Genomic DNA, 14,285 nt, shown 5'->3' with positions numbered 1-14,285 from the left:
CAAAAGCCACTTTACAGGACACACAGGAAGATATGGTATCTGTCCTTAAGAACTTCTGCAATGACACAACAACGAAAGAGGAACAGTGAAGCACACTGAAGGATGACTCCCAAAGCGTGTGCATGTTACATACACATCACCAGGATGATACAGAAAAATATGCCTAACATATTCTGTTCTAAACCTTACGTTTATTAGAAGAGACTAGGCTTAAAGAGAAAGAGGTAGCATAGACTGCGATAAAAACCATTCCACAAGAGCCACTTCTCAAAGCTCGGTTAGGTATTTCATTTATATTTCACATCACTAAAAACTTAATTTTTCATTTCTGCATTAATTTTAATTCAGCTATCTTTAAGCTTGCAGCCATGGAGACTGCCTTGCTCTACGTCCTTCCTGCTCTAATATAAATTCATCTGAACCAAAACTCAGACACAGAGCAAACATTTAAAAAGCTCTAGCTAAAAGGACAGATTACGAGACCCCAAGTTGCAAAAAAACCCTCTTACTATTCCTATACATAAAAGAAAATACCTGTAAGCTTGTTTTTCCTAGATCAATTTCTAGGTATGTTTAAGAATAAAACGGATGGACTGTTCTTTCCCTCTATAAATAGGGGTAAATAGGACAACAAACCGATGTATTGTTTTAGAAAACTGGTCAGCAGGAAACCAAAAGGTTGCAAAAACGATTAAATTGCCAGAAGTGCCAATGAAAGGCAGCCAGCTACGGCTGAAGTAAACATCCGTAACTCCAAAAGAGGCAGCAGGATTTAAGCGACTGAGCTACTACGTTAGCACTGTTCACGCCTAAAAATTAGACAGTTCCTAGGTTTAGTAAATGAATCCCTATTACTGCTTTTCATTGGAGCCTAAGCAGTCTTTAACTTTAGGAAATAAGAGCATTGTACTTAAAGAATTAAACCATGGCAGCACAGTACTAGTACTTCCTAAGGTAATGAGGTTCCAACAGTACATAACAAAAATTTAACTATGCAAAGATTCAACAAAATCAAGTCACTCTAAAGTTAATAATATTATGTATACAAGAGTGTTCCTGACCTTTACATTAATACATTATTTGTATTACATCTCTCAAACTCTTAAGAACAGGATTTCACTTTTTATAAAAGCAATACTCTTGCACTCTCTTTTGCTTAATAAAAAAAGAGTACTTTTATCTGGTGACATAAGTGTTAAATACTATTATAACTAATGTGTGCCATACCAAAAAGCCTTAAGAATGAAGATTAAATATTAAAATATCCAGCACAGCTATAAACATATAATAATCTGCCTAACAAATACTTTTATAAAAGAGTCAGCAAAGTGAATTGTGTTCTTTGCAAGGTGGAGCTTTTTTATCCAAAAATATCTTTCCATTGTCAGAATCCAAGAGGCCATTTAATAACCTTACAAATAAGCCCCAATTTTGCCAGGCAACAGAGTAAGTAGCAAAGTCAGCTTTATTCTTGAGAGTCACATTTCAAAACTGAAAACTTTCCGCATCACGCTTGAGTGGATCTAGACAAATCAGGAAACAGATGCATCCTTATTCTTGACACAGTTTAAGTTTTAGCTGCAATTAAGACACTGTTGACCAAAGACAGAGCACACAGTAATGAAGAAGTATGTTACATTTCATGGGAAAACTAAGGGTATACAGGATGCAAAATAAAGTTCATAACAATTATAATTCATACTGTGTAATTCAGCTGGTGATAAGAAACTGTAATATGTACAAACTATTGTTTAATTCCTCTTCTTTTCCAGCTCCTTTCACCTCTGGTAACAGTTTAATAAATCTGTTTTGATTAATGTGTCTGATCTCATTTCCAAATTCCAAGGGACTAATAACTGAAGTCATTTGTGAGTTACACAGATTGGTATGGGAAGCAAGCAACCCTGTCTATTTCAAATTTTGCAGCAACCTTTATTTGCTTAAAATGTCCTTCGGACTATTGATTCTTTTTTTAAATTGAAAACAATAAAACCCTGTAATTGAAGTGTACATATATACCTATCACCTTCAGTTACAGGGATTTATCTCTTTGGCTCCAGGAGCCAGTTGTTGGTGTGCATGTGTACGCGGATACATTCATCCTATTGCTAATAGTGGTTGTACCATGGCCAAGCACCAAGAAGTTAAGCTATGTTCAATATCTAGATAAACTATCCCCTTTTAGGACCCAACCCATCAACACTTAAAGGTGATTAACTTAAAGTATTTGCATAGCCCCAGTGAAGTGAATGGAACTATTCACACGCTCAAGGTTAATCACGTGCTTATGTGCTTTGCTGGATCCCAAACTCAAAGAGTTAATATATAAGTGAACACAGCTTTTAACTTGCATTAAAAATTGTCCCGTAACAGCCAGTTCAGTTTCATCAGAACCAGCTTTGCAGGAGTTACTTTTATACTTACTGGACACAGAAGAGAAACTCTTAAACTGGTTGTAGCTATTTCACTGTCTGGGTCTGCAGTCAGTTTCTCTTTTACTGCCATTTGAAGGAAGAAGAAAAAAGAAAAAACAGAGAAAGGTTTGTTATGCACACTTCACCAGGATGATGATAGTAATACACATGCCTAAAACAATCTGCTTTAAACCTGCAGTTTGCCATGTCTATTTGGAATGAGCAACATTGATTATATTGTCCCAAACTCCTGCAGTTCTGTAAACCTGAAGAAAAATATTCATGTCTGCATGTGTAGAGTGTAGTTCCCATGCAGTTTCTACTCTCCTAAAACTTCAGTGGAGCACCATGAAAGGAGAAACTTCTTAAACACAATATTTCATTTCTAAAAAAGAGTTTCTGCATAAAAATACTAGATTTTTATGGGTAGGCAATTTTAAAGTGATAAGCTCTCTAATAAAGCAATATCAAGTTCTTTGGTCAACTGCCGGATTTAGGCACATTAAAAAAAATAATTTGTTAAATCCTGCATGTAGGCTTGCAACGTCCTGCCTCTTTGAAATAGATATTAGGGGCTCCAATGATTCAAGGGAAATGCACCCTTGCAGAATGCTGGTTGCAGAATTGATAGGCAAAAGGAGGAGCATGACCAGGCAGGCACTCGTATAGAATTAGTATTGTAAGGACTGCAGTCAAATATAGGCCCTGGCTCCTCCCTTGCACCCTCTATTTTTGTCTATAAAAAGAGTTATAAAAAGTAACATAGCTGAGATTTAAATGCAGAGAAATCAGGCAATTCCAAGCCACAGTTGCTACATGAGCCTTAGCTGCTCCTTCTTAGTGGGTGTTTCATTAATGTGTATACCTTGTAAGTGCAGTGCGGCCAAGCTTAACACAAAGTCCTTGAGAGGAGGAGACAAATGGCTCAGGAAACTTTGTTGGATTGCCTGATTTTTGTGCCCTTAAATTTCAAATCACAATGTTACATTAACAGAGTTTCATACACATAACTGTTCAATATTATTTTTGTACTTGGCATTTAGTGGTGTCCTAGTCTATGTAGGTTCTGCTACGGTGTTCATCACTGTAGTACCTGTGTACCTTCCAGAAGTAAATGAAGCAACGTGACTAAGTTCTGTCACATGTTTGCTCCCGCATCCTCTCCTTGGGAAGAAATGTGCACAGCAGCGTGCTCTGTTTTTTGTTTTTTAAGTTAATTACACACACACACACACAGCGCTGTATCTTTGCATTAGAGAAGGCAAGATCAAAGAAACACACCTTGCACTTAGCCCAGAAGGTGATGAGGTTTGGGATGGTCCAGTGGGGGGGAGGTCATACCACAATCTTGGACCATCCCCCAGTCAATCACTGTTTCCTGCACAGATGAGCTTTACCCTTATTGTGGAAACTTCCATTGTGCCAGGGGAGCTAAGTTGTCGACTACGGTCAACGTATCAGTATGTTGATATCAGGGAACATCATCAGCCACTGAGTTCACATTAGGAACTCTGAGCAAAATGCCAGGTGAAATTAGTTTACTGTTTTTTAACAAATTAAAACCGGATTAGTTGAGTGGCCAAAAATTCTCTTGCATTTTTACTCTACTGTGGCAATGGTCTTACCGGGCTGGCTCATAATTCAGGCAAAGGCCTTTGATTACTCAGATTTAGACCGGACTTCAGTGATAGCCATCAATGGAATGAATGGATTCTAGGATTCTCTCTTTTTAAAAGAAAGGTTTGAGAGTTCACTATATTTTTTTCCTGCGAAAGGGTGAATTAAGCAATGATAAGTATTTGGGGGGAAAAGAAAAGGCTAGAGTTGCAAAGTTACACCATGGGTTGCGTGGAAGCCTGAAAGAGCAGTAACTATCACAGTAGTACGGTGATACAAAACAACCAACAAGTCTGCTAGTGAAGATTTAGTTTCTGAAGGGATCAGCAGGTTCTTCCTTTTTTTCCTTATTTCTGTGGCTCAAAAATTTAGATTTACAAAAAGTAGCCTTGAGTATCGTACCAGAGGTCAGGGCTAAAAATCTTATAAAAGCTGTTTCTTTATATTTAGATCAAGAATTTGAATGCATTAGACATACTTAGTGCTTTAGAATGATCAGGATTCCTTATTCCTTTTGCTCGTAACCTCTGTAGTAACACTGTAGAAGACAGCTGTTTTACAAGATAAACTGCCATAGAATAATTCTGGAAAACAAACATATAATGAAACAACTCAGCTGATATAATCAAAACAACAAAGAATCTGCATAAACACCATGTAAAATTTATAATCTCTGCGATTATGTGGACCTAGACTTCAACCATCGCTACAAAATGGTGGCATAACTTTTTCAGACTAAAGAAAATCCATTGTGTCTATGTTCTTAGTAGGTACTAGGAAGTTCTCAGGACCAGGATTTTAGTCTTTAGTATAGAAGCAGCAAGGCGAATCACAAGCTCCACTGAGATTAGAGCCAGGTGCAAGGGAAGTTATATATTCAATAATTCCAACACCACAGTTATCACTTTTCTCAAAATTTCAAACCTGCAACTTGGGGCATTTCGTCAACAAGCAATTTATAAAGGATAATTTCATATCAATAGCATTAAGCCAAAGTGCAGTACTGCACACATATTTAAGGGAAAAAGTCATGTTAAATTTGGTCTAAAGTTCAAGTTTTGAAAAATAAGCTTTTATAAAACTTAAGACCAGTAGACATGCTTCCATGAACATATTTCATTTAACTGCATTTGAAACAAGTGGTCTTTTAAAAACCAAAAAAACCAAAACAATCCAAGCTTTGCATTCTGTGCAGTGTTTACAACCCAGTCTCTACAAGCAGTGCCCTGACACGTGAGAATCTGAAAGGGATGTTGATTACTGAACCCCACACCTAGTTTTATTGTTGGAGCCGAGAGAACAAACTAAAACTGTACAGTTGTGAAGATTTTTGATTTTTAAAGTTATCTGGGGGTTTTCATATGAACAATATCATATCATAAGTAAGTACACTGTCTTTTTAAAAAATAGGATATGAAACCACACAGTACAAGCAGAAACCCCAAGGACAAAAAAAATTGTGTCCTCATGTTGCATGGCAGGAGCACATTCAAAACCATCTGGTACAAAATTTACTCTCTCTCTCTCTCTCTCTCTCTCTCTAAACTTGAGCACGATTCACAATTATTTTTTTAAAATATAGAATAATCGTGTTTTCTGTGATAAACTATTTAAAAGAACCTATGCTAAGAATGTTCTTTGTGGGCAATCCCCCACTTCTGGATCCATAAGCCATTCACATTATTTGTTTAGGATAATGATAAATATGAGGAAGAACTTCAACAATAGTTGGTAGGTGGCGAGGGCTAGAGGGCTCCCCCAAAAATGTATTTTCTGAGCCACCCCAAGTCCACGCACACACCCAGCTCAGCAGGAAAAAACCCACATCTGACTGAGCCAGGGCCAGAAACAGGCTGGGGAATGGTGTAGCGATGGCCCTGCCTCAGTCCTGGATTCCTGGCAGGTGGAGCTAGATTCCTCAGCCCCAGCTGAGAGCACTGGCTCCCAAATGGCACTTCCCAGGAAGTTTCACTGGGATGGGGTGAGAGTCCCTGGGGGACAATCCTGAGATGACTGGACCCAGCCCCACAGCTGCCTGCATGGTAAGCATGGGGTGACCTAAGCGCCCCCCTAAAAGGATATTTTACCAGCCACTTATGTCTTCAATAATAATATATACCACAAAATTTCACAATTTAAATACCAGAAACACATTATTTTAAATATTTTGCTCTTGCTAGAGATGCTTCCATCATTAAAAACCTCTACTGCTTTAACATGTTTGTTTAATGCCTCAATTAGGATAGAAGTTAGGGAAATGCTAATTAACATTGTGAAATTATTTACTGACAGCTTGAATCTACAAAGCTAGGTACTTGCCCAAGGCAACTTTCACAGAAGTCTTTGGAAAGCAGATTGTGCAGACACCACAATTAGGACTTCACTAAAGATATACTCTACCAGCTGAGACATGTAACCCAATATTTAAAAAGAACAAATGCCCAATTTTTATCTATCATGCATATCCATAAAATAAAACTAATTTCTACTGATTTATTGGCAGGATCCAAATAATAGAATTAGGAAGCATTATTTCTTGTGTGGAAAAGATCTGACTAATCATTTTTGTTAGATATACTGAGTTTATTTGCCATTATTCTTCTAGTTTTGATGACTATAAATTCAAAAGCTTTTCCAAGATACAGCTATGCAATTTCAGTTATAGCAAATGTCCATTTGCACCCAGAAAGCTTTGTGAAAACAGCTACTTCACTATAAAAAGCAGCACGGTGTTGTTTTTTTCAATGCATTTCCAATAGACAAGAAATAATCTGCAGTAAACTAAAGCAGGTGAATTTTTTTGGAAACTTGTTTGACATTTTGAGGCTCACTTTTTTTTTTCTTTTGCCTAAAAGGCCAGTAGTTTTAAAAACAGCATTCAGCAGGCATCTGTTCCATAATCTAACTGGAGATCTGGTCATGCTTCAACTTCAATCCATTTTGATAGGGGGAAAATACAAGAATGATATTGTATACCTGACTGTTGTGCACAGATGGGCAATAATTATTTTTCTACACTGTTTCAATGAATCACGGGTTTTAGTCCACACTTGGAATAGATGATACTACATCTCAGGCTAATTCTCAGGCTCTAGAGAAATAGGATGGTTGCTGGTAGCAAAGCCACATCTGATCAGCATTTCTCAAGTCCTCATTGATTTTGTTAAGCATATCTGGCTTTCATCATGAACATATACACACAGATTCTCAATGCATTGATCACTGATAGAGGATTGGGTCTCATGGACTGACTGACTAACCAACTAAATAAAAAATACTTTCCACAGGCTATTCCAGATGGATAGAATTTCAGTGGAACATCAATCATTTAAAAACATTAATTACATCCTCCCTTCCCCCAAAACATGCTATAAAACAAAACAGTGCAGTTAATAAAGTATGTGGATAAAATACAGCTGTGAGAATTGAAGCGTTAAATGGCAAGTTTAAATCCCCACATGCACTACTGAGCTTTCATACTTTCGAAGATTTACCTCTGCATTTTCAGAGTTAAGAAACACTCCCCCATGCAACGCGTTACACACTGGTAGGCCAGCATTACAAATCTCTTTGATCTCAGGTAACATGCGATAGCACACAGACATAAAGCGGTAGAGGGCAGGGGAAAAGAGGAAACAAAAAATCCTTAGTTACCCATTACTATACTCCATAAGTGTTTTTCTCACCAATTAAGCTTGCTTGTTAGCTTTCTAACGTATGCTGAAGGACAGGTGAGTCGCATCATACGCACATTTAACTTACGCAAATTCCTCTATGCTTCCTCGGCAAAAAAAAAAAAAATCTGTAAATAGCACGGGCGATTCCGCCCACCATTCCACTCAACGAGCTTATGGCCCCGAGTGAGCGTGAGATGGGAGACGTGAATCTGCTGTTCCCTCAGTCAGTCTCAGTTCCGGCGTGCCTCTCATAGCGTGAACATCTCGCTGTGCTGAGTGTGATTCTAGTGTTTAAAGATACTGTACGTATTTTTTCTACAACATGGCCCCTAAACACAAGCCAACTACTTCATCTGGTGCTCAACCGAAGAAACAGCGATCTGTTCCAACGCTGGAGGAAAAACTGGCTGTGTTGGACTTATTGAGAGACGGTATGTCGGTCTGCAACATGGAGCATAAGTATGGCCACAACAAATCTAGCATCCGTGCCATCAAGATTTGCGAGAGAGAAAATTTGTCAAGCCGTGGCATCAAGTGCTCCAATAACTGCTAAGGTGACGAGCCAGGTGTGTGATAAAACTTTAGTGAAGACTGAAAAGGCATTAAACTTATGACTGGAAGACATGAACCGTAAACGTGTGCCGATCGATGGCAACGCATTGCGAGAAAAGGCTCTTAGCCTCTACGTGGTGTTCAAACCTCCCACCAAAGAGAAACAGCCTTCTGACGAGAAGGAATTCAAAGCTAGCCAAGGTTGGCTTAACAGTTTTAGGGACCGCTTTGACCTCAAAAACGTGCAGACTACTGGTGAAGCTGCATCTGACAACGAAGAGGCAGCAAAAGCCTACCCCAAACAATTAAAGAAAATCATAGAAGAAAAGGGCTATCTTCCCGAACAAGTTTTTAATGCTGACAAGACTGGGCTCTTCTGGGAAAAAATGCCCAACCACACTTACACTATGAAATCAGAAAGACAAGCCCCTGGCTTCAAAGCAGCTAAAGACTGTGTTGTTTTGTGGCAATGCGGCTGGGCATTTAATAAAGCCGGGCTTGCTCTACAGCAGTGGTTCCCAAACTTTAGCAGCCCGGGAACCCCTTTCACTAAATTGTGAAATCTCGTGAACCCCCTCCTAAAAATGAATATTTCCAGGGATTTAAGTTTAAATTTCCTCCGCACTCCGTGAGGCTCCTGCTGCTGGACCCCTTTGACCGCCCCGGTCAACTGAGCTCCACTGAGCTCGGGCTGCCAGCCCCAACTGCCCTGCCCTGTTCTCCCTGGGGCTCGGGCTGCCAGCCCTGCAACCGGGTCCCACCTGCTGCCTCCAATGCCCAGGGTCCTCTGGCCACCATTAGTGAATTTTTTTCTGGCATACCCCCTGTAACATTGTGAACCTCAGTTTGGGAACCACTGCTCTACAGGGCTGCAAATCCCTGTGCCCTAAAAGGCAAGAACAAAAATCTGCCTGTGTTCTAGCAATCAAATAAAAAGGCTTGGGTGACGGCAGCATTGTTTCTGGATTGGTTCCACAAGTGTTTCATTCCAGAGGTCAAGCTGTACCTCGAAGAGAAAGGACTTGACTTTTAAGTGTTGCTGATCGTAGACAATGCTCCTGGCCACCCTGTGGTACTCCGGTTTGCAAGTAACGACGTTGACTTCGTCTTTCTCCCCCCCATACCACCTCCATCCTCTCAACCAAGGCGTGATTCGCTGTTTCAAGGCCACATACACGAGGCTTACGTTCTCACGGATACGTAGCGCTATGGATGTTGATCCCAATCTTAATGTGATGGAGTGTATACTCAAAAAGAAAAGGAGGACTTGTAGCACCTTAGAGACTAACAAATTTATTTGAGCATAAGCTTTCGTGAGCTGTACTTTATGGGCTATTTAAGGGATTTTCAAAGGTAATTTTGACTATACGCGATTTTCACCTTACGCTGACCTTAGAACCTAACCCCCGCGTAAGATGCGACTCCACTGTAGAGCTGATTAAAACTTTTCTCTAATACATAGATCTGATCAAATAGTAACTCACTCTTCCAATTTCTGCAGTCCATGAAACGACGATGGTGTTTGGTACCGTTGTAGACAATCTGACAAGTGAGGTAATATTGATTGGTCGGCTAGGTCGCTTTGGTTCAACACCATTTTTGGTTGGTGGAAGATAGCCCTAAAATGAAACAATTATTTTTTTAATTTTTCCCTTTACAAGAGATATTTTAATCTCATTTTTCCTAACAAACTCCATGCACTGTTTGTGGAGGGATATTAACCTGCTTTTTTCCCCCCTAAGTATTTAAAAACACAACCAGCAGCCAAGATCTAAATCTTGTAACTGCTGACACCCTTCCAATTTGAAAACTCATCTTCCCAATGCAGATTTTTAGATTTAGGGAATTTTATGCTAGCCATTCTACATCAGTTACTGTTGAAGGTCTGCCATGGTAAATCTTGGAAAACTGTGCAACAGTCATAGTAACAATATGACAACTCCTAGAAATCATGGTAAAAGTTACAGTCACAGACAGGTATTTAGGAACCAACTCAACACTGCAGAACCACACTTATAAATATAGTTTAAAACATTTATCTTTATGGGGACACTAAGGGTATGTCAACACAGCAATTAAAAATCAATGGCAGGCCTGGGTCAGCTGACTCAGGCTCACAATGGATGGGCTGCAGGGCTGTAAAATTGTGGTGTAGACATTTGGGTTCAGGCTGGAGCCCAAGCTCTAGGACCCAATGAGTGGGAGAGTTCCAGAGCCCAGGCTCCAGCCTGAGCCTAAATATCTACACCACAATTGTACAAACCTCACAAACCCAAGTCAGCTGACATGGGCCCACCAGTTTAATTGCTGTGTAGACATACCCATCGACAGCTGGGGTACCTAGGTCTGAGCCCTTTCCCTTACACAGTAGGGTTACACTTTTCAATAACAGCTTGCCTAACTTTTTATCCAGTTCATTCACCCAACAATCAGACCCCCCCAACCCGATGTCAAAACAAACATTAAAAAACATGGAAGCCGCTATTCTTATGATATTTCAGGCAAACATACACCCTTAGCTGTACTACTGACATGATACAAATCAAAAGAATCTCTATTACTTACTGGAAGGCTACATGGTTTCCCATTTACTTTCACACAGAGATTGGGTGGGAAGTGATCTTCTTGTGGACAACTGGTTTCTGATAAACAAAACCTAAATGCAAAGAGTTTTGATCACCTGTCATATTTAAAATGTGTTAAACAAGTTCTTAAAGGACTTCATGTTACTAGATATGGATTTTTGCTACTGAATTATGTGTGTTTAAGAAGATTCAGATGACGGTCTGAGCAGCAGGTAGAATTAAATCTTCAACTTTGATAGAGAAGTCTGGAATTATTGAGTTGTTCTGTATTGCCATGTGACCAACAGGCAGAAAAGCCCCAAGCACAAGTACTTGTTTGAATAAAGAGGGCTCTAGGTTCCTCCATGCGTGGCTTGTTTCTATGACTCACTCATTATGAAACAAAGCATGTTCCTGCTACCAGAATCCTTCAGTGTCTGTCCAGTTTCTCTTCCCTCGATCTTCGCTGCCTGACCTCACCTTACTAAAAGCCAAGGTTTTTGCAAAGGAGAGAATACATGCTACCTCTCCAACTATTCCTCCTTTATCTAAGATAAGCAGGCCATGCTGCAGCAGCTAAGGCTTCCAGTGTTAGTCTGATGCTCAAGGTCAGACCTTCTACCTCAGTTCAGACAGTTTCTGATAATGCTAATCTCAGTATTATGAAGGCATGTTTGCTGCTGGAAGCAGTAGTAGACAGACCCTCTTTTGTCCTCTGAGGTGACTGTAGATCCCCCGACCTCCTACGTACCAGCCTTACTGATGCGCCAGATTCAAAAGTAACCTTTTAGCTCCTCTAGATGTCTGCTAGGAGACTCACACTACCCATTCAGAAATACCACTAAATTAAAGAGAGATTATAGGACCAAACCAAATTACAGTAAGTCTGTCAGCAAATCCAAAACAGACTGACTGTGATTTCCCCACCTCCTGTCTCCCTGGTTAAAGACATGGAATGGGGCTGCTATGCTTGACAGTTGCACCAGTTGAACAAAGTGGCCAGCACCCAACAGAAATCATGCTGGAACATCTTGTCTTCTGCTTCCTCTCTAGATCTAGCTGAGGGAGGCCCAGGCACCCATATCCAACAACAGATCTGAAGTGGGGGCAGGAAGCACAAGCACAACCTACAACTGCAAACAGAGGGAAGTTATGGTCACAGCTGAGTGCATCTAGGGCTGCTGACAGACTGGATGGACAGTCATGAGGAGCTTCTGAAAAGCTGCACAGAGCAAGGGCAAATAGCTGTAGTCTGCTCTTTTTGCAGTACCCCCAGACTGGGATTTCTAGCAGGAGTCAGCTCCTTCCTATGCCTCCTTCCCCCACTGTTAGAATACAGCAGGATTAGACTTATTTCTTCCCTCATAGCCCCTGAAAGAGCAATAATGATTTACTGGGGTGTATACACATTAGAAGGAGATGTCATAATAAGATTTATATTCCCAAACTATTTAAAAATCCACTGGCCCCAAGATTATACTGTATGAATACTGTACCTTAGCTGGACCTGTACTGTGAAGTCACATTTGGTCCCAGAAATGTCCCTAGCAAAGATAGGACAAATACAAATTAAAAATGTGGCACATATAAAAACAAAACCTGAAAAGCAAAGCTCTGATGAGTGAGTACACTACCACAATCTGTGATACTTAATCTCTTGTGTAGGCATGCTCCTCCAAAACTGAGATTTAGCAGATTGCTCACTTGAGGACTCATCAAATGCTCACTGGACTATAAAGGACACTGGATTAAGCCCCTTGTCAGCAGTTATGGCCCATTCTTTCACTACTATCTCTACACTTTGCATATTTGCCACTATTCCTGGAGCGCCTTCCTTCTCTGGTCCATCAAACTATCAGGCTCTGTTCTTTTAAACCACTTCTGAACTATTGATCTCCATCATGTTGACTATAATAACTGAATCAATATTCTCAATCTCCGTATCTTCCTTGGTTTTATATATTGGAAGAAAAATTCCCACGAGTATGTTCACATGCTTAAAAGGAGGAATCACATCACCATGTTCATCGCCTCCTCTCGCCACCCTTCGTCACTCTCATCACATTACTAAAATTTAGATTATGAGCTCTTTCGGGCTGGGCCTGTGTCTTTTGTATGTATTCTGTGATTTGCCTAGTACACTACTGGATATTAAGACAGATTTGGGTTTGTTTTGGTCTTTTTTGAAGATACTGTATGCTGGTTCAGTTTCAGAGTTCAGAAATACTACCCTGAAGGATTTCTAGAAATGCACTTACATTGAACTGCTGATTTGCTGCACTTGTTGTGGTGTCAATGCAAATGCAAAACAGGTTTCTCGAAATCGCTGGCTATTATCTGATGCTAGGAAAAAGAAAAAGACAGAGTCACTATAAAATACAGCAATACAGAAAGTATATGTAGCATGGTACGTTGCTTTAGAATAAAACTAAAATAGCTTAATATATATTTATATCACACATGATATAGTGTTAAAAGTATCTGTTGTTTGTTTTAGTAACTTATTTCAAAGGCACCTAGATATACACCTTTATTAAAGCTTTTATAAAAGCTAAAAAAAAATAACTGAACATTTTAATGAGAACCATATTAAGGCAGTGACAAATCAACTGAAGAAATAGCATTTTCTATCTACCAGTCAAAGAGAAATAAAAAAAGGTTAACATGTCAAGACTATTATTTGGCTTTAAAGTACAAAATGCGTGAAAATGCTTTTCAAAGAAGCCTTTAAAATTACATTTTTTTCTCTGGATTCATTTTCATTATATGTTCCTGAATTAGTCTCTAAAAGTACAGTAATTATATACATGAGAAAAATACAGAATTTACAGCTGAATGAGACGAGCAGTTCCCATCAAAACCACTATATATATTTAACAATATATGTTATACACTCACGCTTCGTGAGATGTACAACTCAGACATAACAGTTGTGCTTAATTTCTTAAAATACAAATCTTTCAACATCGGAGCCATAATAAAATAAACATTATGCATGCATTACACACCTGTTGGGGAAGAAGGAGTAAATGAAATTCTAAGCTACCCAGGCTTGTGCCTGCAACTTCTCCCTTGCATGCGGATACTGCAAAGATCACTGTGTTGTCACATACCATACAATCTGTGGATAAAGTACTTTCAACTGCAAAGCTATTAGAAATGGTACCTTTCCTGAGCACTAAAAGTTGCTTGCTTTAAAAAGAAAAAAAAAAATCCATCTAGGAAATTTTAACATGCTTATCACCATGGTATCAGAGGACAATTTGTAACAAAGAAGAACATTCCGCTTAATTACTTCTAACTGTTTGTATCATGTTATGATGACTAACTCCTGCTTTGTGTTTTAAACACCTACCAGTCTGATGATTTTCTACTTTACTACCATCCACTTCCAACTCATTCCTGAGGAACTATGGATGCTTAACAGGATACCAGAAGGATCAACCCACAGCAAGGCAACA

The 14,285-nt window shown here is 39.4% G+C and overlaps 1 protein-coding gene across 2 annotated transcripts in view; it reads right to left on the bottom strand.

Moving 5' to 3' along the window:
• PIAS1 (protein inhibitor of activated STAT 1) overlaps positions 1-14,285 on the bottom strand; it is a 96,058-nt gene that overhangs the window by 14,607 nt on the left and 67,166 nt on the right. For both annotated transcript variants that reach the window (XM_048865813.2, XM_048865814.2), the window contains exons 3-8: positions 13,083-13,167; positions 12,321-12,368; positions 10,826-10,916; positions 9,745-9,879; positions 4,510-4,615; positions 2,425-2,498 (exon numbers count right to left, since the gene is read on the bottom strand). In XM_048865813.2, coding sequence (XP_048721770.1) covers positions 2,425-2,498; positions 4,510-4,615; positions 9,745-9,879; positions 10,826-10,916; positions 12,321-12,368; positions 13,083-13,167 — 539 coding nt within the window. The remainder of the gene's footprint in view (positions 1-2,424; positions 2,499-4,509; positions 4,616-9,744; positions 9,880-10,825; positions 10,917-12,320; positions 12,369-13,082; positions 13,168-14,285) is intronic.

The sequence above is a fragment of the Caretta caretta genome, chromosome 10 (assembly GCF_965140235.1).
Source record: "Caretta caretta isolate rCarCar2 chromosome 10, rCarCar1.hap1, whole genome shotgun sequence".
Lineage (NCBI taxonomy): Eukaryota > Metazoa > Chordata > Testudines > Cheloniidae > Caretta > Caretta caretta.
Note: the sequence above shows the minus strand (reverse complement) of the source record. Positions and strands in the feature narration are given on the sequence as shown.